Source organism: Nannospalax galili, unplaced genomic scaffold (genome assembly GCF_000622305.1).
Source record: "Nannospalax galili isolate Female #2095 unplaced genomic scaffold, S.galili_v1.0 scaffold1463, whole genome shotgun sequence".
Taxonomy (NCBI): Eukaryota; Metazoa; Chordata; class Mammalia; order Rodentia; family Spalacidae; genus Nannospalax; species Nannospalax galili.
The window spans coordinates 894,356-915,936 of NW_008349596.1; the positions used below are offsets into that span (position 1 = coordinate 894,356).

At 46.1% G+C, this 21,581-nt stretch overlaps 1 protein-coding gene and 1 pseudogene across 4 annotated transcripts in view; one reads left to right on the plus strand and one right to left on the minus strand.

The window, feature by feature from the left end:
• Positions 1-5,782: 5,782 nt before the first annotated feature.
• LOC103745133 lies at positions 5,783-7,756 on the minus strand (annotated as a pseudogene).
• Positions 7,423-21,581, plus strand: part of Tbce (tubulin folding cofactor E) — a 55,311-nt gene continuing 41,152 nt past the window's right edge. Inside the window, exons 1-2 of one of the 4 annotated variants that reach the window (XR_003851701.1) lie at positions 7,423-7,801; positions 16,356-16,486. Coding sequence is in view for 2 of the 4 variants with exons in the window: in XM_008847030.3 (XP_008845252.1) it covers positions 16,384-16,486 (103 nt within the window). In the remaining 2 variants the exon portion in view is untranslated. The remainder of the gene's footprint in view (positions 7,802-16,355; positions 16,487-21,581) is intronic. The other 3 variants (XR_607742.3, XM_008847030.3, XM_008847029.3) reach the window with 3 other exon arrangements.

Below are 21,581 nucleotides of genomic sequence, written 5' to 3' on the forward strand. Positions count from 1 at the left end.
CAAGCTATCAACTGGGAAGCTCTGTGCTTTCTGTGAATTAGAGTGGCCCACTTTCAGGTTGAATGGCCAGATTCGATCCCCAAGCTGCCTGGAGAGTCTGGCGGGTGGTAACAGGGAGCCCTGGTCAAACTGACCAGTTTCCTTACATCAACTGCTGGCTCTCTTTTACAGCAGCCCCCTCCCTGGCTAAAATGTTGCTCTCTTAAACAGAGCTCCTCAGTATTAGTGGGTAGACCCCTGGTCAAGAAATCTAGATCTCCATTTTTAGCTCCTGGGAAGGAGGAAGACATCCCTCCACCTTATAACCCCCATCTCCAACCAGATCAGGACCCCATCATGTCCAAGTACCCTCCGGCTCTCCCTGCCCCTAGGCTATACCCTATCCTTCTACATCTGTCTCCCTCTCATACTCGAAGTGGGATAGACTACATCCTACCCCCAGTTGAGTCAAGTGCCCCCTTCTGCTGTGTTCCTTCTTAGGGAACTCCCCCGTGAAGTGGATCTCCTACCCAAGAGAGACTGGACCTCCCTTCATGGTTTATGTCCCCTTTTCTAATAGTGATCTGTACAACTAGGAAGCTCAGAATCCTCCATTCTCAGAGAAGCCCCAGGCCCTTATCAGCTTGCTAGAGAGAGTTTTCTTTACTCACCAGCCCACCTGGGCCAATTACAGACAGCTTCTAGGCATTCTCCTTACAGCAGAGGAGAGATGAAATACTCACTGAGGCTTGCAAGGCCATTAGCAGGCCCTGGGCCCCTAGGGTGGGATGCAGAGGCAAGAATCAAATCCTGCCCTCAACCCTTCCAGACTGGGACCCTATCACAGATTACAGTAAAGGGGCATTAGATACCTGTTGCCAGGCCTTGCTGACCTGAATGAGAGAGGTGGTTAGGAAGGTATCTCTCCAAGGTACCTGAGGTTATCCAGGGAAGCCAGGAATCCCCTGCCAGATTCCTGGAGCATCTTTGAAATGCTTATCAGTTTACTCCCATTGATCCTGATGCTCCAGAGAACAGTGGGCTATAAATATTGCCTTTATTACCCAGTTGGCCTCAGATATTCATATTCATACAAAAATTAAAAGGATTTGAATGGATGGACAGGTCACAGTGGAAATAGCTCAGAAGACTTTTAATAGAGACCCAGATGAAAAGAAGAATAAAAGATTGGCTCAGGTAATTGTGGCTGCCCTAAAGAAAGAAGAAAATAGAAGTCAAAGACTCCCTCAGTGGTCAAGTCAGCCCCAAAACAGACTAGAGAAGTACCAATGTGCACATTGTAAGGAGAAAGGACACTGGAAAAATGAATGCCCTCAGGAAAAGAGAGAAAAAGGGGGAAAGGTCCTCACCTTGGTAAAAGCAGACGGGTGAGACCAGGTGTCCATTTTCATGTGGCCCCTGGGAGCCTTTGGTTGTTGGAAAATTCAGCAGCAAGACACTCCAGTTCCTGGTGAACACTGGCATGACCAATTCAGTGTTAACCCAACCCATGGGCCCACTTGCCAAAAAGAGAACCACCATCCAAGAGGCCCCTGGAGCTGGAACCTACTCCTGCACCACCACACACAAGGTAGACCTCCAACAAGGTACTGTAGCTCATTCTTTTCTGGTTATGCCAGATTGCCCTTACTGCCTGATTGACAGGGACTTTTTGAGAAAACTAGGACCTACCATTACTTTTAGCGAAACTGAAGCTACTCTGGACTTGAAAAACCAGCACCCAAGCCATCATAGTAACCTGCTCCCCATCAGATGAATACAGAATGGTAGAAAACCATTCTGATGAGCAGGGAACAGAAACAGGTAGTCCCTTCCTCAAAGAACTAATGCAGATATTCTTGGGAGTATGGGAAGAAACTAATGTCCCCAGATTGGCCTCACATTGGAAGCCAGTCATCGATCAGCTCCTGAGCTCCAAGGCACCTGTAAGAGTGAAGCAATACCTCATCTCTAGGGACACCAAGGCTAGCATCAGAAAACACATTAGCTGCCTGAGCGAAGCAGGGATTTTGATCCTTTGTCACTCACTTTGGAACATTCCTCCACTCTCTGTCATTAAACCAGGCACAAAGGACACCTGCCCTGTACAGACTTGAAGGAGGTGAACAAGAGGGTGAAAAGTATTCACCCAACAGTGCCAAACCCTTACACACTGCTTAGCTTGTTAGATCCAGGAAAGACTGTGTACACCGTCCTGGATCTAAAAGATGCTTTTTTTTCCTCCCTGCCTTTGGCACCTGTAAGTCAGCCCATATTGGCTTTTGAAGGAACAGGCTCTGGGACCGGCTTCAGCAGCCAGCTGACCTGGATGCAGCTGCCTCAAGGGTTCAAGAACTCTCCTACTTTATTTGAATGAAGCCTTTAGCTCAAACCCGCTTGAGTATCGCCAAGAGCACACGAACATCACCCTCCAGTATGTGGAGGACCTCCACGTCACTGCCCACACTCTCAAAGAATGCCCATAAGCCATCGAAGACCTGCTTGAGGCACTAATGGTTGGGCTATCAAGTATCTGCTAAAAAAGCCCAACTCTGCTCCAGTCAGGTAACCTATCTAGGGTATTGTCTGGCAGGTGGCAACAGGACCCTGTCTCCAAGGAGAATTCTGGCCATTCTTAGCACCCCCCAACCTCAGGATAAAAGGCGGGCAAGAGAATTTTTGTGAACAGTGGATATTGTAGACTATGGATACAGTTTTGCAGAAATAGCTAAACCTTATACCATAGCCTGTGTGAAAACAACCCCTTGAGTTGGAAAGATAAGGAAAAGGAGGCTTTCCAAAGATTCAAGGAGGCACTGATGAATTATGTTCGTCTATACACATATGAGTTTTTCTATGCTACTGAACCAAGTCTCACAAGAGACTGCTGGCTCTGCTTAGACCCTAGACCTCCTTACTATATAGGAATAGGAGTTATTAAGTCTGTCGGAATAGGGCCCTCTTATATTTGAAATCTGACTTATAATGAAGTACTTAATAAAGGCCTATGTCCTTGGGCTTCTAAACCTATGTTTACTCTTGGTAGTTTATCAGGTAGAGGAATCTGTTTTTATGGTCATACTTATGACTTATCTTTATCTCCCTACAATGAGATATGTAATCAATCTTATGTCCTCACTTCATCCTGAGAATTATATTATTTAGTACCACCAGAGGGAGCTTGGTTTGCTTGCACCACCGGGTTGACTCCTTGTATAAGTCAAAGATATTTAACTGTTACTGGTGAGTTCTGTATTTTGGTTCATCTCATGCCCCAGGTGTATTATTATTCAGGGAGAGAAGGTTGGGAGCATTTGATGCCTCCAAATGGTGCCTGGTTTTCTAGGGGAATTATGGCTGCTGTCCTGACACCTGCATTATTAGAAACAGGTATAATGGGTGCCACAGGAATCAAGGGAGTAAGTTTTTAATTTGATGTTCCATATCCTTTAAATCTAGATTTATTTGCCAGGTGAGAGCTTAAAATTTATTTCCCTTTAATGACTGCAGTGCTCTCTATTCCTGTGGCACCCATTATACACTGGGGAGATTCATCGACTCTGTGCACAAACCAAGGTTTACCTGGGAACTTATAAAGCTACGATGTGTACACAGGTACAATATTTTATGTGTATAATTTGGGTTCCATGCTCTTTTATTAAGAAGACGCTTCACAGTACTCTCTTCTGAGCCAAAGGATTGCTGTCTTCATGATTTCAGCTATGCTTACTTGGAAAAAAATCATCACAGTTGGGCTTGTTGACTCTGGTGTTCCCCCTATTAAGGGAACATTTGGGAAGCTATTTGGGAGTGAACTCACACTGTGAACCTAGCAACTCCAATAATTATCAAAGTGTCTGAAGGCAAACCCTGAGATTACCACTGTGGAATGTAGCCTTGGAAGCCAAAGAAAAACAAGAACCTAATGGATGGATGCTCTTACGAGCTCAACAAGAAATTCTCTTGGTTCCCCAGAAGTTCTTGCCTTTTTTCCTCCCTCACATCTCTTTCTATACATCAGTTAAAGACTTCCTTTCCTAGGCTGTGTGTGGTGGCGCACGCCTTTAATCCCAGCACTTGGGAAGCAGAGGCAGGTGGATCTCCGTGAGTTTGAGGCCAGCCTGGTCTACATAGTGAGTTCCAGGCCAGCTGTGGCTATAGGGAGACCCCGTCTCAAAAAGACCAAAAAAAAAAAAATAGACTTCCTTTCCTACCTTCATCCTGAAGTTATACAAATAAAGCCACTGATACACACACACAAACACACACACACACACACACACACACAGTTGGACACCCCTGCTAGAGGAACTGGGACACCCCATATTAAAAGCGTGCATGGTGTGTGTGCAGCCCAGTGGAAGAGCTCTTGTCTAACATTCACAAGGCACTGAATCCCAGTCCTAGCACTGGCAGAAGGTGGTCATTAGATGGTAGAGAAGAAACAGGATGGTATAGGACTTGGGTAAGAGTTAGAATAAGGTCTGGAATCTGTGGACCAAAGTGGTCTGTGGAAGCCATGTCTGTGCTGCAGATTCTGCAGACTGATCAACTACAATGTCGAGATCATGGAGAGATGGGATGCTGTAGTGGGCTTTTGGGTTTTTTTTTTTTTTTTTTGGTTTTTTTGAGACAGGGTTTCCCTGTAGCCCCAGCTGACCTGGAACTTGCTATGTAAACCAGGTCTCAAACTCACAGAGATCTGCCTGCCTCTGCCTCCCAAATGCTGGGACTAAAGGTATGCGCTGCCACGCCCGGCTTATGTTGGGCTTTCTTTAGTCCCTTCCCCCTTCTTTGCAGTACTGATGATTGAACCTAGAGCCTCAAGCTTTCTAGGCAAGCTCTCTACCACTGAAGTATATCCCTAGCCTTCTTTTTACGTTCTTTTTACGTTTTATTTTGAGACAGGGTTTCCTTAAGTTGCACACGTTGACCTTAAACTTTTGATCTTCCTGCGTCAATCTGAGTTTTGGGAGTACAAACTTGCACCACCACCTTAATAGCCATTTACTAACTACTTCCATATCTGACCTAAAATCTCGGTGATTATTGGGTAAAATTTTGGAACACCTTGTTAAACTTAGACGACTGCTAGCTTCTAGCTTCTACCAATCCTAAAGCCTAGGTAGGATCTTATAAGATAGCATCTGGGGGTTCAAGAGATGGCTCAGCAGTAAAGGTAAACTACTCTTGCAGAAGACCCTAGTTTGATTGTTGAGACAGTGGGAGGTACAGACTCAGGGTGAAACTCTGGTTACTCTCATAAGTAGCATATAAGTCTGATCTGATAAACACAGATTGCACCACCTAGCACAGAAGGATGTGGCTTACAGAAGAAGAGGGACCTCCATTAAAATGAGAAACGGGTTGGTGAGATAGCTCAGAGGGCAAAAGTGTCTGCTGTGCAAGCCTGATGACCTGAGTTTAATCCCTAGGACCCACAGTAGAAGAAGAAAGTTATGTTGGCACATGTGTGCCATCTTCCCCCACTACTAATCACTCAAAACTTTTTCAAATTTTAAAAATAAATGAGACATAGAATTCAAAGTAGGAAATGTTGAAGAAAACAAATCTTTTGATACACTCTTTCTATATTTGATAATTATGGTCATTCACTCTGGAAGCATTTGGAAAAATAGAGAAATTAAACTAAATTTGGCTTAATGTTTACCTCACTGGGGAACATTTGATATTCTTAATTTTGTTTTCATGTATGTACTAAACAAGCACTTCTGGGCAATAAACCAATGGCTTCGTAGCCACTTTAATTAGACTTTAGATACAGCTTAAGGAAGAAGCGATACAACTACTAATTTACAAGAAATCAGTAAGAGTTCTGGAGACTGCATTAGAATTGAAAAAGATGTTGAAAGACAGGAAGTTGATAAGAAAATGTTGCAGGTTGTGTCTAACCTTGCTCAGGTCCCTACACTTTTTTTTTTTTTTTTTTTGGTAACATAACAGAAAATTTAATTTCCTTGGGCACAACAGAGATTCCTCAGGAGTTAGAGGGGCCCCAAGCACGTGGTCAGCACGGGACAAGATGTGACAATAATGTACACGGTCTTTGTTGTTGCTGTTCTTTCAACATACTTGGAAAAAGTTCGAGAGACTGTCTCTGAATGACAATAGACGGTGTGGAAGAGCCAGGAGAAGCTGAGACAGAGCCCTGCACCCAAAATGAACATTTCCAAAACCACCTTCTCCTGCAGAGGAGCCATGAAGTACGTATTTGGTCTAAGCATGGTCAAGATTCCCAAGAGAAACAGCGCAAAACCAAGCAGATGGGTCCAGAAGTTGCCAGTTTCTGTGTGGATGCGGAAGATGCTCTTGAACCAAGCCCAAAAGGAGAGCATAGGTGGTGTGTGGCCATGTAGCAGGTAGTCATCGTCTTTCAGCCAGTCAGGAAGTACATCACATGGAATGACCCTCCACAGTCCCTCCCAAAACCTTCTACACGAACTCCTCCATCTTCTCCAGGTCATGGTGGGCCTGCAGGGGAAGAGTCAGCATGCACACCTCCTCCTTTTCTTCCTGAAGCACTGGGCATGTTTCCTCTTCCTCAGCCCTAGTTATGTTGCCGGTTACCGCTTGCCTTTCTCTTCCAGCAGGGAATCCAGTTCAGCTAGTGCCACTGTGTCCGTTTCTCTGTTACTGGATGGCGCCCCATTGTCCTGTGCCACCACCTATCGTTTGTGGGAAGACACCTGGCTGGTACCTCAATACCTTGTAGCTTCAGCTTGGGGAAAGGTTCGGGTCTCTCATCTCCAAGGGGCAGAGATCTTCGTGTGATGGTAGAGAGGCCAGGCGAGCTGCCTCTGCTGGGGATCCCAGTGCGACACTGGAGGCGGCCCTCGGACCCTCAGTGCCTGCTTCCCCAACTCCCTACTCTTAAATCTTTTTCCACATTGCCTTTTGCCTCTTCCTCCTGTGTGTACGTGTGTGTGTGTTTTGTTGTTGGGTTTTGTTTTATTTTATTATATTTATTTATTTTTGTTCGAGACAGAGTCTCCCTGTAGTCCCAGCTGGCCTGTAACTCACTATGGAGACCAGGCTGGCCTCAGACTCACAGAGGTCCACCTGCCTCTGCCTCCCATGTGCTGGGATTAAAGGCCTGCGCCACCAGCCCGGCCCTATGGAATATTTTTATTTTTTTATGTGTATGCATATTTTGCCTGCATGTATTTATGGATCCCTGAACTGGAGCTGAAGGGATTGTAAGCATCTGGTTGTGGGTGGTGGAACCGAATCTGGGTCCTCAGAGAGTAGGTGCAGCAAGTGCTCGGAACAGCTGAGCATCTCCCCAGCCCTTTGGATCACGTTATGGAGCCAAGGCTGGCCTCGCCCTAGCGGCAATCCTCAGCTACGAACTTCCGGCACCATGCGGGCCGGGGTGCCCTTGAGCATGCGCGTTCCTCGGCTGCGCGGTCCTTCCGGGTTTCCGCATCCTGCTCTCCGAGGTTTGGGTGTGGGCAAGCGGCTCAGGCCAGGGCACCAGCTCTCCCCTCCAACTGAACGCCCGAGGCGGCTCGTTCACGGAAGCGGGACATCCAGTGTCGAGACACTTCCATCCAGAGCCGGAAGCGCCCTTCCTGACAGCGCGCAGGGCCCCCGGGGAGGAGTCGGGTGGCACCCGGAGCTGCGTTCCACGTTCCTTCCGGTCCCTGGGGCCCGCGGTCGGGGCGGACTGGACTGAGGCGAGCGCCGCGGCCCGGGAGCCGGGTCTTTCAGGGCTGCGTCCGCAGGCCGGGTCTCTGTTGAGGCGAGCGTTCGTCATCACGTGGAGAGCCCCGTACCGGTGTGGAGGACGCCCCAAGAGTAGGTGGGGACTGCTGAGAGCGATGTGTGTTGGTCATGTTTGTTGTGTGTGTCTGAGCATTGGTGCATGTGTGAGTGCATCCGTGTGCGCAAGCCTCCCGGAAGTGGAGTCAGGACGGCTGTTAGCGCTCCCCGGGGTGCTGGGCCTCGAACCCCTGCGTCAGCGTCCTGCTGCCCTGACTGGCTTAGTCACGTGCGGCAGAATAAGGTTTACCCAGCGCCCTCTCCCAACCGGGGACCGACCGGCCAATGGGAGTGCGTCCCCGTAGGGGTGTGGCGTAGTCCCCAAGGCCGCGGGCTTTTTGGGACTCGGGTGGACCTAGGCCACGTACAGGGGCCGGGCTGGGAGGGGTGGAGAAGGCGACCTTTTTGTTCATCACGCCCTTGCCTTTCGTATTTGCTTACTTCAGTTAATTCTTACTTTAGTTAATTCTCCTTTTTTGCAGTCCTGGGGGCTGAATCTAGGGCTTCTCTTTCCATAGGCAAATGATCTGGTGCTGCACTATGTGCCAGACATTGTTTTTGAGAAACAGGGTCTTGCTAGGTTGCCTTCAACTTTTGGTCTTTCTTGCTTTAGCCTCTAGGGTAGCTGGAATTGGAGTCTGGTGGTACTTTGGCTCATGACTTGCAGATTTATTGTTCATAGTAATAATTGTCTACTGAGACGTTTGTTCAGGTGCAAAGCCTTGGAGTCATTCTGATTCAGCTTTTTCACACACTCATATCATCAGATCCTCTTGGCTCCATGGTCAAAATCTGTCCTTCCAGCTCTTTCTCACCATCTGTATCATCTTTCACTGCGCCCTGACTAGTCTGTTTTCCAGTCAGTTTGCACCACAGCAGCTGCAGGGATCTCCTAGAAAAGATAATCCTTTTTCTCAAGAAATCCTCTGTGCACTATGGTTTTACTCTGCAGAAAAAAAGTCTTTCCAGTGGCTCCCAAGATCCTAAAGACCTGGACCCCCTTCATCCCTGATCTGTCACTTACTGATTACCTGAGTGCTCCATTATCTGGCCCCCTCAAGTACATCCTCTTCCCCAGGATATTTGTCCTTGCTGTTTTTTGCCTGAATGTTGTGTATGGTACATGGCTCAATCCTTTACCTCTCTGTGTTTTGGAATTCTGCTTTCTCAGGGCAGCCTTCCTTGGCCAGCCCTCTTCCATCCTTAACAGATCCACTGTGCTTCTTGTCCTTGTGTTTATCTTGTAGAGCATGCCATGTGATATACCCAGCTATCTGGTTTCTTGTGTTTCTCCCCACTGGGATAGAAGCTTCCAGAGAACAGGTATTCTGTACACTAAGTGCCTAAAATAGTGTCTGGCTTTTAGTAGACATTTTGTATTATAATTGTTGAATAAAAGAATTTGATTTTTTTTTTTTGACATCTTATACTTGCTTACATATGCTAGGCAGGCGTTGTATCAGTGAACTACAACTCCAGCCCAGCACTTTGTACTTCCTTTTTTTTTTTTTGTCTTTTTGAGACAGGGTCTCCCTATAGCCCCAGCTGTCCTGAAACTCACTATGTAGACCAGGCTGGCCTTGAATGCACAGAGGTCCACCTGCCTCTGCCTCCCGAGTGCTGGGATTAAAGGTGTGTGCCACCACACCCAGCTTTTTAAATTTTTTAAATGCATGTATTGACTGCATGTAGGTAAGTGGCCGTTAGGATTGGGGGCATTGGGCAAGGTGTTGTCCTTTCCCTGATAGTCCCAAGTTATCGTGGAGCATGATATCATCATAAAAGGCGTGGTCATCCATGGTAAGGACTGCACCCATGTCCTCTAGGATGTCTCAGCCCCATAAGTTACAGGGAATGTCTGCTACTATGGGGGTGACTGTGCCCTGGTTCCCATCCAAGTCCTTCCAATATACTGGACGTGTGGCCATCTTGGTACCTTGTGTGCCACCAACTCCTTTTATTGGTGGGTCTGGCTGGTATTTCCAATGAGGGAATTTAAGGGATTCAGTTTCTGATGTAATGGTGACATCAGCCCCTGTGTCTACTAGGCCCTTTATGGCAGTTCCATCTAGGAACAGGGTCATTAGTGGGGAGTGGTTGAGGATTGGGAGAGTCCATAATATCTGCCTTGTTTCCCCTCTTGTGGGCAGAGCTGAGGGGTGCCCTGGGTGGAGTTTAAAGGAGCCTAGTCTGGTTGAGGCTGTGACCTACAGTCTTTAGCCCAATGGAAACCTTTTTTGCACTTGGGGCAGCAAGTCTTTGGGTGGGCTAGTGGCTATGAAAGTGGCCAAGCCCCCCACAGTTCCAGCAGCCTTCCGTGCGCCAAAGTGGGCAGGTTTTCCTTGTGACAAAAGAGCCTCCAAGGAGGCGATCAAAGCCTCAATAGGGCCTGCCCTGGGATCTAAGTCTCTAGTAGTGAGTACCCATTTGTGAATGTTATCATTGCGGACAGCATTATGAGTAGGGGTGTTTAGTCCCTCCCAAGTTAATTGTTTGATAAGCACCTCTCGGGTGGGTCCAGACTCCACCCTCTGCTCTACTGCCTCTGTGACATGGGTAAGGAAGTCTGTGAAGGACTCCCTTGCCTGTTGAATCAAATTATGGAAAAAGACTTCCTGGTCACGGGGGGAGCAACATTTAAGGGCCTTAAAGGCCAAGTCAGAAACTTGTTGAAAATAGGCATGGAGGCCAATAGTAGACTGGGAGATGGGGTCAGTATATTGTCCGCGTCCTGTGAGCATGTCCAACGTAATGTTGAGGGCATATTGGAGATTTAGGCGTGCCTGGTTTTCAGCCTGATCATCATAGGCTGCGCACCAGTTTAGAAAGACTGAGAGTTCTAAGATTGCCTTTAGTAAGTTATACCAATCATAGTGGGTTTGTAAATGTAAGGACCACTGGTGAAGAACCTGTTCGAAATATGTGGAGTCAGGGCCCAATTGCTCAGCTGCCTTGCGGATAAGAATGACGTCAGCAAGTGGGGTGGGCACCCATGGACACTGTACTGCATCGGGGCCGATGTTAACCGGAAATGCGTACAAAGGCAGGTGAGGGTTTAAGGAGGGTAGCCTAGGAGGGAGGGGCATGGTAGCAGGGGAAGGGGTAGGATGGTTACTGGGCTGGGGAGAGAGTAACTCCTTCCACAGGTATCGGGGTGGGGGAATTTCTGGGCATGGTAGTTTTAGGGGAGTATCCTGAGATACAGGCAAAAGAGCTCCTTTCTTATTGGAAGTGGGCGCAGAGGTGGCATCCACCTCTGGGTCTGGGAGGTCCGGGGTCAAGATAATAGCCAGATTTACACTAGATTGCTCCCAGCAGTGTTTGTTGTGGGCCGAGATGACTTCCTCAGGAGAGGAGGATTTAAGGCTAGCAATGATGGCTAGGAGGATTGGTACTAACAATGAGAGGGGAGTGATCCCTGATCCGACCTCCCTTTTTTGGACCAGGAAGAGGACCTGCATCTACATGTCAGCGTCCCATGTTTTCAGGGGAGACCCATGGAGCTAAATTAGTGGCTTCATCCCAAAAGTGTTCGATATCTTTTGGTTTCACTTTCAACCCTCTGGTTTTAAGGAGCACCTTGAGTGCTGCCGTCTGTGGTTCCCTGCATTGTGGTGGTAAATTTCCCATTGTGGGAGGGGCTTATGAAGGGAAATTCGCCACAGACGAGGGTGACTACCAAGAGGGCACAAAGGAAGCAAAGAAGCACTGAGCACTGTGAAGATGTAAACTGCCCCGACATGTAAAGGCGTATCGGATCCAAATGTCTTGTGCTCAGTGAGGTACTTCTGGAGGCCGTGACACCTCCAGCCATATGCTCACATGGTGTCTCCAGGACAGGCAACAGGGTGACCCAAAGCCTGGGCTCTGAGTTTGGGGTGGATCAGCCCTCATGTGAACTCACCAGGATGAGCCGAGAAGGGGGGAGGTGCCCACGTGGGCTTTGGGACCACACGGTGGAGTGTGCCTCCCTGATCTAACAAACTAGTCCAACAATAAAGATGACAGGGTGGAGGGGACAGAGGAGGGGGGCTACTTGCTCACCCTCGAGCAGCCGAAGAAACAGACAAATCCAGGGGCCTACTTACCGAAGGAACCGAGGTTCTGGGTGTCATCAACACCGTGGGCAGGGGTCCCAGTTTGGGCGCCATGTGTTGCGGGTTCTCCTCAGGCCAGCTGTGAAGACCCTGACCTGGATCGGGTCCCCTGCTGATTAGGGGCGGCAAGAGGCGCGGAGTCAACACACAGACACCGGGAGTCAGGTAGAAGCAAGCACTAGGCGAGGTGCTGTAGGCTCGTTTAATGCAGGAGGGGGCAGGCCTTATATTTCCCTTTTCTTTGCCCCCAAGTCCCTTTAGTCAGCGTATCATTTTCTGATTGGTCCGCGCCATGCAGTCTATCAGCAGTCACTGGGCTTGCAAGCAGGGTACGGAGGCGTGGGCTACTTTTGGCGGGCTATTTGCGGACCAAGAAGTGAAGTAAATTCTCGCTGAATCCCAGGGCTCTGGGTCCGCACCATCTTTGGAGGTCTCCTGCTACAAGCCATCTCTTCAGTCCCTATGATGCATTTTGATAAAATATATATTTAGCACTTCGAGGTTTATATGACACTTTCCCTGTCTTAGCATTTTGCTGCGAGGATGTTGTAGGAGGTACAATTATAAAACATGATAGACATATTAAATGTAAAATAAATTCAGAAAGTAGATAGGGACTGCCAGAAAATGAAAACATCATAAATCGACATTTATTTTACTTTGTGTTTTGATTTTTTGAGACAGGGTCTCCTGTAACCCCAATTTGCCTGGAACTATGTAGACCAGGTTAGCCTCAATCCCAGTCTTCCACCTGCTTCTGCCTCCCTAGTGATGGGATTAAAGGCTTGCCCCACCACACCTGGCTTATTTATTTTTGAGTCTCATGTAGCCCAGACTGCCCTCAAACTCACTGTGTAGCCAAGACAGGCCTTTAACACCTGATCAGTTTGCCTCCTCTTTTGAGTGCAGATTATAAGCATATACCACCAACACGTGGTTTATGCGATGCTAGGGATTCGTCCCAGGGCTTCATGCATGCTAGGTCAGCACTCGTACCCACTGAGCTATATCCCCAGCACAGTTTCTTTTCTATTTTTTATTTATTTTTTTATTGCATTTATTTGTGTATGTGGAGGGAGGGTTACAGTGGAGCACATGTGCAGGTCAGAGGACAACTTGTAGGATTTGGTTCTTTCCTTCTCCCTGTAGCCCCAGCTGTCCTGGAATTCACTATGTAGACCAGGCTGGCCTTGAACTCACAGAGATCTGCCTGCCTCTGCCTCCTGAGTGCTGGGATTAAAGGCATGCTTCACCTCACCTGGCCCCAATCTTAGCATTTTTTAAGGATATAAAGTCAGTACATTGCGCTATTGTCCAACTCCAGAACTCTCCATCTTGCAAAACTGGACAACTATTCCCAGTTTCCCTGTCCTTAAAGACCAGGGCCTCCAAAATTCCGCTTTCTGTCTTTGTGAGTTTGATAAACCTGGGTACTCCATAGAAATGGATTTGTCAGTGTCTTTCCTTAGCCAAGGAACACTTTTTGGTGTATATACCATATTTATTCTTTCATTGATGAACACTTAGTTTTTGTCAATTTGAATGTTGGTGGCGAATGTAGTTATAAACATGGATGTACAGATACCTGCTTGAGTCCATGCTTTTAATTCTTTGCAAATTATTTTGAGGAATTATGTAGTCATTTCATCATCAAGGCCATATAAGAAACAGCCAGATTTGGTGGTACTAATAGTCCCAGTGATTTGGAGGCTGAAGCAAGAGAGTTTTGAGTTCAGGGCCAGCCTGGGTAATACAGTGAGAGCATTTCCTAAAAACAAAGGAGTTGGGGATGTGGCTCAGTGGGTAGACTGCTTGCCTAACATGCATAAGCCTTCGGTTCCATCTCCAGCACCACAGAGACCTGCACACACCTGTTACCCCAGCACTGGGGGTAGATCAGGAAGATCAGAAGTTCAGAGTCATCTTTAGCTCTATGGCGGCTTGAAGGCCAGCCTAAGCTGGCCTAGTGACCTTGCTTAAAAACCAACCTTAGTTAGGCATGGTGGCACATGCCTTTAATCCCAGCACTGGGGAGGCAGAGGCCAGCCTGGTTTATAAGGCCAACCTAGTCTGCATAGCAAGATCAAGGCCATCTGGGGCTATAGGGAAACCCTGTCTCACACCCCCTCCCCAAAACAAAACAAAACACCCAAAAACCAAACTTGCAAAAGATCCCAACAACCATCACCAAAAAACTAATTCAAACAAGCCAGATAAAAAGGAAGTCAAACCAAAGGAAAGGGAAGCAAGATAAGTAAATAGGTAATTCACAGAAAAGGAAATTTGAATGAGTTGATGCTGTTTCTGAATAATGAAATGAAAACATCTTTTAGCAGCTATGGTTATGGTTCAGTAGTAGGGTACTTGCCTAGCTTGTACCAGGCCCAGTATTTGATCCCCAGCACTGCAAAGAAAACAAGCTTAGCAGACTGATAAGTTTGTTTGTTGATGGTCTATGAAGACAAGATTGTAAGAATAGCCCATGTTCTCCTGATGGGACAGCCATTGTAAAAGGAAGACATTTGATATTAGTTGTCAAAAATTTAAATGCATATACCCTTTGGCTCAGTCAATCCCAGGTTTTTTTTTTTTTTTTTTTTTTTTTTTTCTTTTTTCCTTACCTGAAACAGAGGTCCACCTGCCTCTGCCTCCTGAGTGCTGGGATTAAAGGTGTGCATTACCATGCCTGGCTAATTTATTATTTTTTATTTTTTTGGTCATTTTGAGACAGGGTCTCCCTATATCCCCAGATGACCTGGAACTCATGGTGTAGACCAGGCTGGCCTTTCACTCACAGAGATCTGCCTGCCTCTGCCTTCGAAGTGCTGGGATTAAAGGTGTGTGCCGCCATGCCTGGCATAATTTAAAAAATTTTTTAATTTGATGTGTATGTAAGTGCACCACATGCATGCAGTACCTGAAGAAGCCAGAAGAGGGCATCAGAGCCTTTGGAACTGGAGTTACTATCCTGTGTTAACCACCATGTAGGTGCTGGGAATTGAACTCTGGTCCTCTGGCAGAGCAGCCAGTTCTCTAATCCATGAGCCATCTTTCCAGCCTCTCTTCTGTTCTTTTAATCTGTTTGCCCTCCATCCTTTCTCCATTTCGGGCAGAAACTGACTCATTTGCCCTGTGCAGTTTCCCACTACCTACATGCAGATTGACCACACCCTGATGGTCTTGTTAAGGTATTCTGCCTTCCCATGAAGGGGAGTAGCATTCAGTTACCATTTGTACTCATGGTCAATCTCTCTCTCTCTCTCTCTCCCTCCCTCCCCCCTTCTCTCTCTCTCTCTCTCTCTCTCTCTCTCTCACATAGAGTCTGTGTTTCTCACTAGAGTTAACATTTTGTCTGCTGTGCGTTCTGAGGAGCATCTGCCTGTCCCCTTCCAGCCACCTTCTCTAGTCCTTTCTCTTCCTTCTGTTCTCTTTTACTTCCCACCATTTCAGTAAATGACTGTTTGGATCAGTCTTGTGATGTAAATCAATTGGATTTAACCAGGGTTTTATTATTTATTTATTTATTTATATTTTAAATTTATTTTTTATGCGTATGAGTATTTTGTATGCATGTATGTAAGTGCACTTGTGTCATACAATTCCTGAGGAGACCAGAAGAAGGTGTCAGATCCCCTGGAATTGGATGGAGTTACAGACCCTTCTGAGCTACCATGTGGGTGGTGGGAATTGAACCTGGGTCCTCTGCAAGAGCAGTCAGTGCTCTTAACCACTGAGCCATCTCCAGCCTGTTATTTAAAAAAAAAGTTTTATTATTTTTATGTATATGAATGTATTGCCTCCATGTATGTAAGTGCATTCATGTCATGCAGTGCCCTCAGAGGTCAGAAGAGGGTGTCAGATCCCCTGGAACCAGAGTTATAGATGGTTGTTAGCCACCATATGGATGCTGGAACCAAACCCCGGCCCTCTGCAAGAGCAGTCAGTGCTCTTAACTGCTGAGCCATCTCTCTAGCCCCACACCTGGCAATTTTAAAAATTAAATTATTTTTATTTAATGTGATGTGTATGAGTGCTTTGCCTATATGTGTGTCAGTGCACCATGTACGTGCAGTACATGAGGCCAGAAGAGAGCATCATATTTCCTCGGGCTGATGTTATGATGGTTGTTACCTGCCATGTGACTCTTGGGAACTGAACCCATTACCTCTGCAAGAGAAACAGGTGCTGGCGAGTTCCAGGACAGCTAGGGCTACAGGTAGACCCTGTCTCAAAAAGGAAAAAAATACCACTGGCTTTGTACGTGGAGGCTAGGGATCCAAACTCAGGTCCTCATGTATATACAGCAAGCTCTTTATACATGGAGCCACTTCTTCATCCCCACGAAAAAATATTTTAAAGAAATTTGGCAGGACCTGGTGGCTCATGCCTATAATCCCAGCACTTGGAAGGCTGAGGCAGGAGGATTGCTATGAGTTTGATGCCATCCTAAGCTGCATTTTTAAAAATTAAGTTCTTATCAACATTTTTCCCCCCTAGGTCTCATATTTTGGATTCTGACTATCTTATGATGAGTGACATTTTGCCATTAGCTGTCATTGGTAGAAGAGTTGAAGTCAGTGGAGAATGTGCAACAGTGCGTTTCTGTGGTGGTGTTCCTCCTGTGGCAGGTGAGTTATGACATTGTGTGTTGTAGTTACTTCCACAGCAACTCAGTAGTGCTTTATAATGTCAGTTTTGGTGACTGTGCCAACCAGCCTGCAGACACAGCTTTATTTGGGTGGCATTGTGCTGTGTGTGATATGCAACAGCCTTATTTAATTATATGCTACTTGGTAAAATAGTGTTTTTAGTTTACATTAAATCAGCCTTGTGAGATCTTCAGAGAAAACTTCAAACAACCAAGTCTTGAATTCTCTCTTTTTTTTAATTAAGAAATTTTTTTTTTTTATGTGAACCGGGCATGGTGGCACATGCCTTTAATTGCAGCACTTGGGAGGCAGAGGCAGGCGGAGCTCTGTGAGTTCAAAGCCAGCCTGGTCTACATAGTGAGTTCTAGGACAGCTGGGGCTACAGGGAGACCCTGTCTCAAAAAGACAAAAAAAAAATTTTTTTTTATGTGTATGCATGTATTGCCTGCATGTAGGTAAGTGCAATGCTTATGGAGATCAGAAGACACTGTCGGAGGTCAGAAGAGGCTGTCGGAGCCCCTGGGACTGGAGTTATGGACAGTTGTTAGCTGCCATGTGGGTGCGGGGATTCGAACCCGGGTATTCTGCATGAACAACCAGTATTCTTAACCGCTGAGCCAGCTCTCCAGCCCATCTTGAATTCTCTTAATCTTCAACTCAAAAGCTAAACAGTTTCTATATTCCTTTACCTTTAATCCATACACATATATTCAATACAGTATTGATACACATGAAACTTCTGTGTGTGTGTGATTGGAAGAATTTATTACATGAAAAAAGAATTGTCATTTTTCTTTGTAAACCAGCAATCTTTTAATTTTTAATAAAAAAGTTTTTAATGTGTGTGTGTTTTGCTTGCTTGTATATATGGGCAACACATGCATGAAGTGCCTACAGAGGCCTGAGGAGGGCACTGGATCCTCCGGAACTGGATTGCAGATGGTTGTTAGCTGCCATGTACGTGCTGGGAACTGAACCCAGGTCCTCTGCCAGGGCTCTTAACTGCTGAGCTCTCTCCAGCCCCAGTATATATATTTTATCCTTCAGTTGTAATTCCTATTGTTAGATTGGTGGAGTAATTCTTTAATTTTTTATTGTCTTTTTATTTAGTGTGTCTGTGTGTCTGTGTGTATATATGATGGCACATTTGTAGAGGTCAGAGAACAAGTTGCAGAAGTTGGTTCTCCTCTACCATGTGAGTCTGGGGGATTGGACTCAAGTCATCGGGCCTGGCTGCAGGTACCTTTACCTACTGAACCGTCTCACTGGCCCAAAAGAACTTTTTAAATCAATCATCCTTGATTAAAAAAAATTAATTAGAACTCTGTTCTAATTAGCCTCTTGGGTTAGTCCTGCAAGTCTAATCCCAAAGTAGAGATGAACACTCTCTAAAATGGGTAGTCCTACAGTCCTTCCAAGTTACAGATCTTTTAATCTGCTGATTTTGCCTGCAGAATTCTTGATTAATTTTAGATGTAGGTTTCTTAGTGTCCCAGTAAAGAAAATCTGTGTTAGTTTTTATCTCACCATTTCCTGTTGTTACACCCCCCTTTTTTTTGGTCTTTTTGAGACAGGGTCTCCCTGTAGCCCCAGCTGATCTGGAACTTGCTATGTAGACCAGGCTGGCTTCAAACTCACAGAGATCTGCCTGCCTCTGCCTCCCGAGTGCTGGGATCAAAGGCGTGCACCACCACGCCTGGCTTGTTTTGTTTTTTGAGACAGGGTCTTCCTGTAGTCCGAGCTGACCTGGAACTTGCTATGTAGACCAGACCACGCTGTCCTCTGTCTCCAAGAGATTCACCTGCCTCTGTCTCCTGAGTTCTGGGATTAAAGGTGTGCAGCCCCAGTTGGCCTAGAACTTGCTATGTAGACTGTGTAGACAAGGCTGGCCTGGAACTGGAGATCCTGCCTGCCTCTGTCTCCAGAGTGCTGGGATTAAAGGTGTGCCTGGCCAGCTGGTTTTTTAAAAATATATTTTATTATTTTTATTTTATGTGTATGAGTGTATTGCCTGCATGTATGTGAGTGCACCCGTGTCATGCAATGCTGTGGAGGTTAAACAAGGGTCTCAGATTCCCCTGGAACTGGATGGTTAGTAGCTGCCGTGTGGGTGCTGGGAATCGAACCTGGGTCCTCTGCAAGAGCAGTCAGTGCTCTTAATCGCTGAGCCATCTCTCCAGCCCCCCAGCTTTTTTTTTTTTTTTTTAAAGTGTTCTTTTTTCTTAACTTTTATTGAAATAGTGCTGCTTGGAGAATCAGTTGATTCACGTGGTCTAGTGTTGAATCCTTATATAAATTATGGGTGGTGATGTTCTGCCTTTATTTTTATCCTTCTAGAACAGATAGGGGTGTGTGTGTTTAATTGTGGCATCTGATATTTTCATGTTGTTGTGGAATGCTGCCTTCCAGATGTGATATCCTAGTTTCCCTCTTGAAAAATTAGGCTCTTAGAAGCTATGATTACCTGTAGGAGAAGTATACCAGCATTAGATTGGACCCATTAACAGTCTCTCACTGAAGAAGGGGCAACTCAGGAGGCAGTACATGAGGCCACACCTCTTCCTGGGGATGTAAGTGGTTGATGGCTGCTGGAGATGGGAGAGGAGCCCTTTTTTGCAGTGCAGCCCCTCGTCAGTTGCTCATGCTCTTGGTCCTGTAAGTAGTCCCAGGTAAACTCACTGGTTCACCAAGCTGGACTTGGGTGGAATAGTTTCTTTGGTCTGTCATTGGTGCCCAATCTGGGGTGAACAGACCCTGCAAAGTGAGGCTCCTCCTCTCCCTGAAAGTCAATGAAACACACACTGTACGAGTTGATGGCAGATGAAGCTGAACTGTGCTTGCCTACATGTACAAGGGTCTGGATTCCTGCCCAGCACCATGAAAAAAGAGCTAAGTTTATTGACTGTTGGACAGCATGTGTTTCTGTGTGCCACACCAGTCATTGTCTCAGATAGACATGATGGGCCTAAGATGAAAACTGTAAGTCTAAATTAAGCACTGAATGCATTTAAGTATTTCAGGGTGCATATTGTAGCTTACTTACTGTAGGATGCAGCCCTGCTAAAATTTGTAGCAAGTTTTAAAATTGGCAGTTTGATAATTTCTAGGACCTCACACGTGCTCGGCAGGTGCTCACCACTGAGCTGTCTCCTCAGCTCTATAATCACTAACCCAAAGTGTTCTGTGTCTGTGATCATCTTTTCTATACTTTCATAGATTGATGTAAAAATTTGGTTCTGAGCTGTTAACTTTTGATGCTTTGCGCAGATGTGGGGTTGCTTCCTAAGAGAAAATTCCTGTCCCTGCCAGCACTATGCGGTAAACCACAGCCATGCTTTTTTTTTTTTTTTTTTTTTTTTTAGACAGGGTCTCTCTGTAGCCCCAGCTGTCCTGGAACTCACTATGTAGACCAGGCTGGCCTTGAACTCACAGAGATCTGCCTGCCTCTGCCTCCTGAGTGCTGGGATTAAAGGTGTGCGCCACCACGCCCAGCTATATAGAGTTTTTAAAGAACATGATGCTTCATTGTCAGCTCTCAGCATCAGTATAGCAAATCTGTGCTCCACAATGTATGACCCATAGGGCCAGAATGCGTGCGTGGCCTTAAGTTCTCAGATTAAGTCATAGTCCTCGTCAGTATGACCTGTGTCTAAGGTCAGCAGTATAGAATGCCTGTCTTGTGTGGTGTAGATGACTTTAGCTGGAATTGGCTGTCATTCAATTGTAATTCCTCCCTGTCCAAGCAAGGAAGTCTGCTGTATGAACCTGGGGGCTTGATAAACACGTTCTCTGCTTCTATGCTTAGAGATCTGGCTCTGGTCTAGCCCCCACCCCCACCCCTTTTCTTTTTTTCCACTATATATTTCTATTGAAATTTTGTGCATTGCATACATCTTAATCATGTTTAGATCTCTCTCTATCTGTACCCCTCCATAGCCCCTTCACTGGATTTCATGCATTCTGTCATATATGTTAAGGCTTTTGGAGTCAAGTTTCTGTCCCCAGATGTCCCTTGGTGTGAGTTCATCCACTGGAGCCTAGTCAGCCTATCTATCGTCACTCCCTTAAAGACCAACTATCCCTCAACCAGCAGTAATCTGCTGCTGATAGTTCCTCAGCTAACTGGCTTCTTGCCCATGTCCCCAGTTCTTTTTTTTTTTTTTTTTTTTTTGGTCTTTTGGAGACAGGGTCTCCCTGTAGCCCCAGCTGCCTGAAACTCACTATGTAGACCAGCCTGGCCTTGAACTAAGAGATCCACCTACCTCAGGGATTAAAGAAGGCCACCAAGCCTGGCCCCATTTCCCCAGTTCTCTGCTGGGTTTTTGTTTGTTTGAGTTTGCAGGGGTCTTGTGCATGCTGTCACCATTGCTGTAAGTTCATATGAGCAAGTTCCCAGAAGCCTGGAATATCTGTTTCCTTGTGGTCATCCACCACCTCTGGTTCTTACAATCTTTCCTCCCCATCTTCTGCAGTTGTCCTGAGACCTGGCAGGACTCTCCATTTTCAACAGGCTCCCAAGATAATTCTTTTGCTTACACTTTGAGAATGTTTTTATTTTTATTTATTTTTTTATTCTTTAGGATGTGCCAGTATTCTGGTAGAAAGTGAGATTCCCAGAAAACCAGATAGAACCTTCTGGGCTCACTAACTGCTTTGAGAGAACTGACCTAGGCCTGAGTGAAGACACAGGCACCGTGAACTGCCTGTGAACTGGGATGCAGGAGGTACTGAATGAAGTCCCTTGTTATCTTATTCTAGGCTCTTTATACAAGACCTCTGACAGGTGGCTTAGCTCCTGTTAAGCTGAGAGTTCCAATGCTGGGGAAGGCAGTTACATTTGTTTTCCTTGCTGTGGAGTGATGTTTTGCACCCACTGCGATGTTCTCAGTTGCTCACTCCTCCGATGCCTCTTACTCCACTTGGTTTTGTTGCCAGTTGGTCTTCCAGTTCTGTACTCCATTTTCTTTTCGTAGGTTCGCTTGTTTTTTTGTGGTTTTTTTTTTTTTTTTTTTTTTTTTTTTTTTTTTTTTTTTTTTTTTTTTTTGAGACAGGGTCTTCCTGTAGCCCCAGCTGG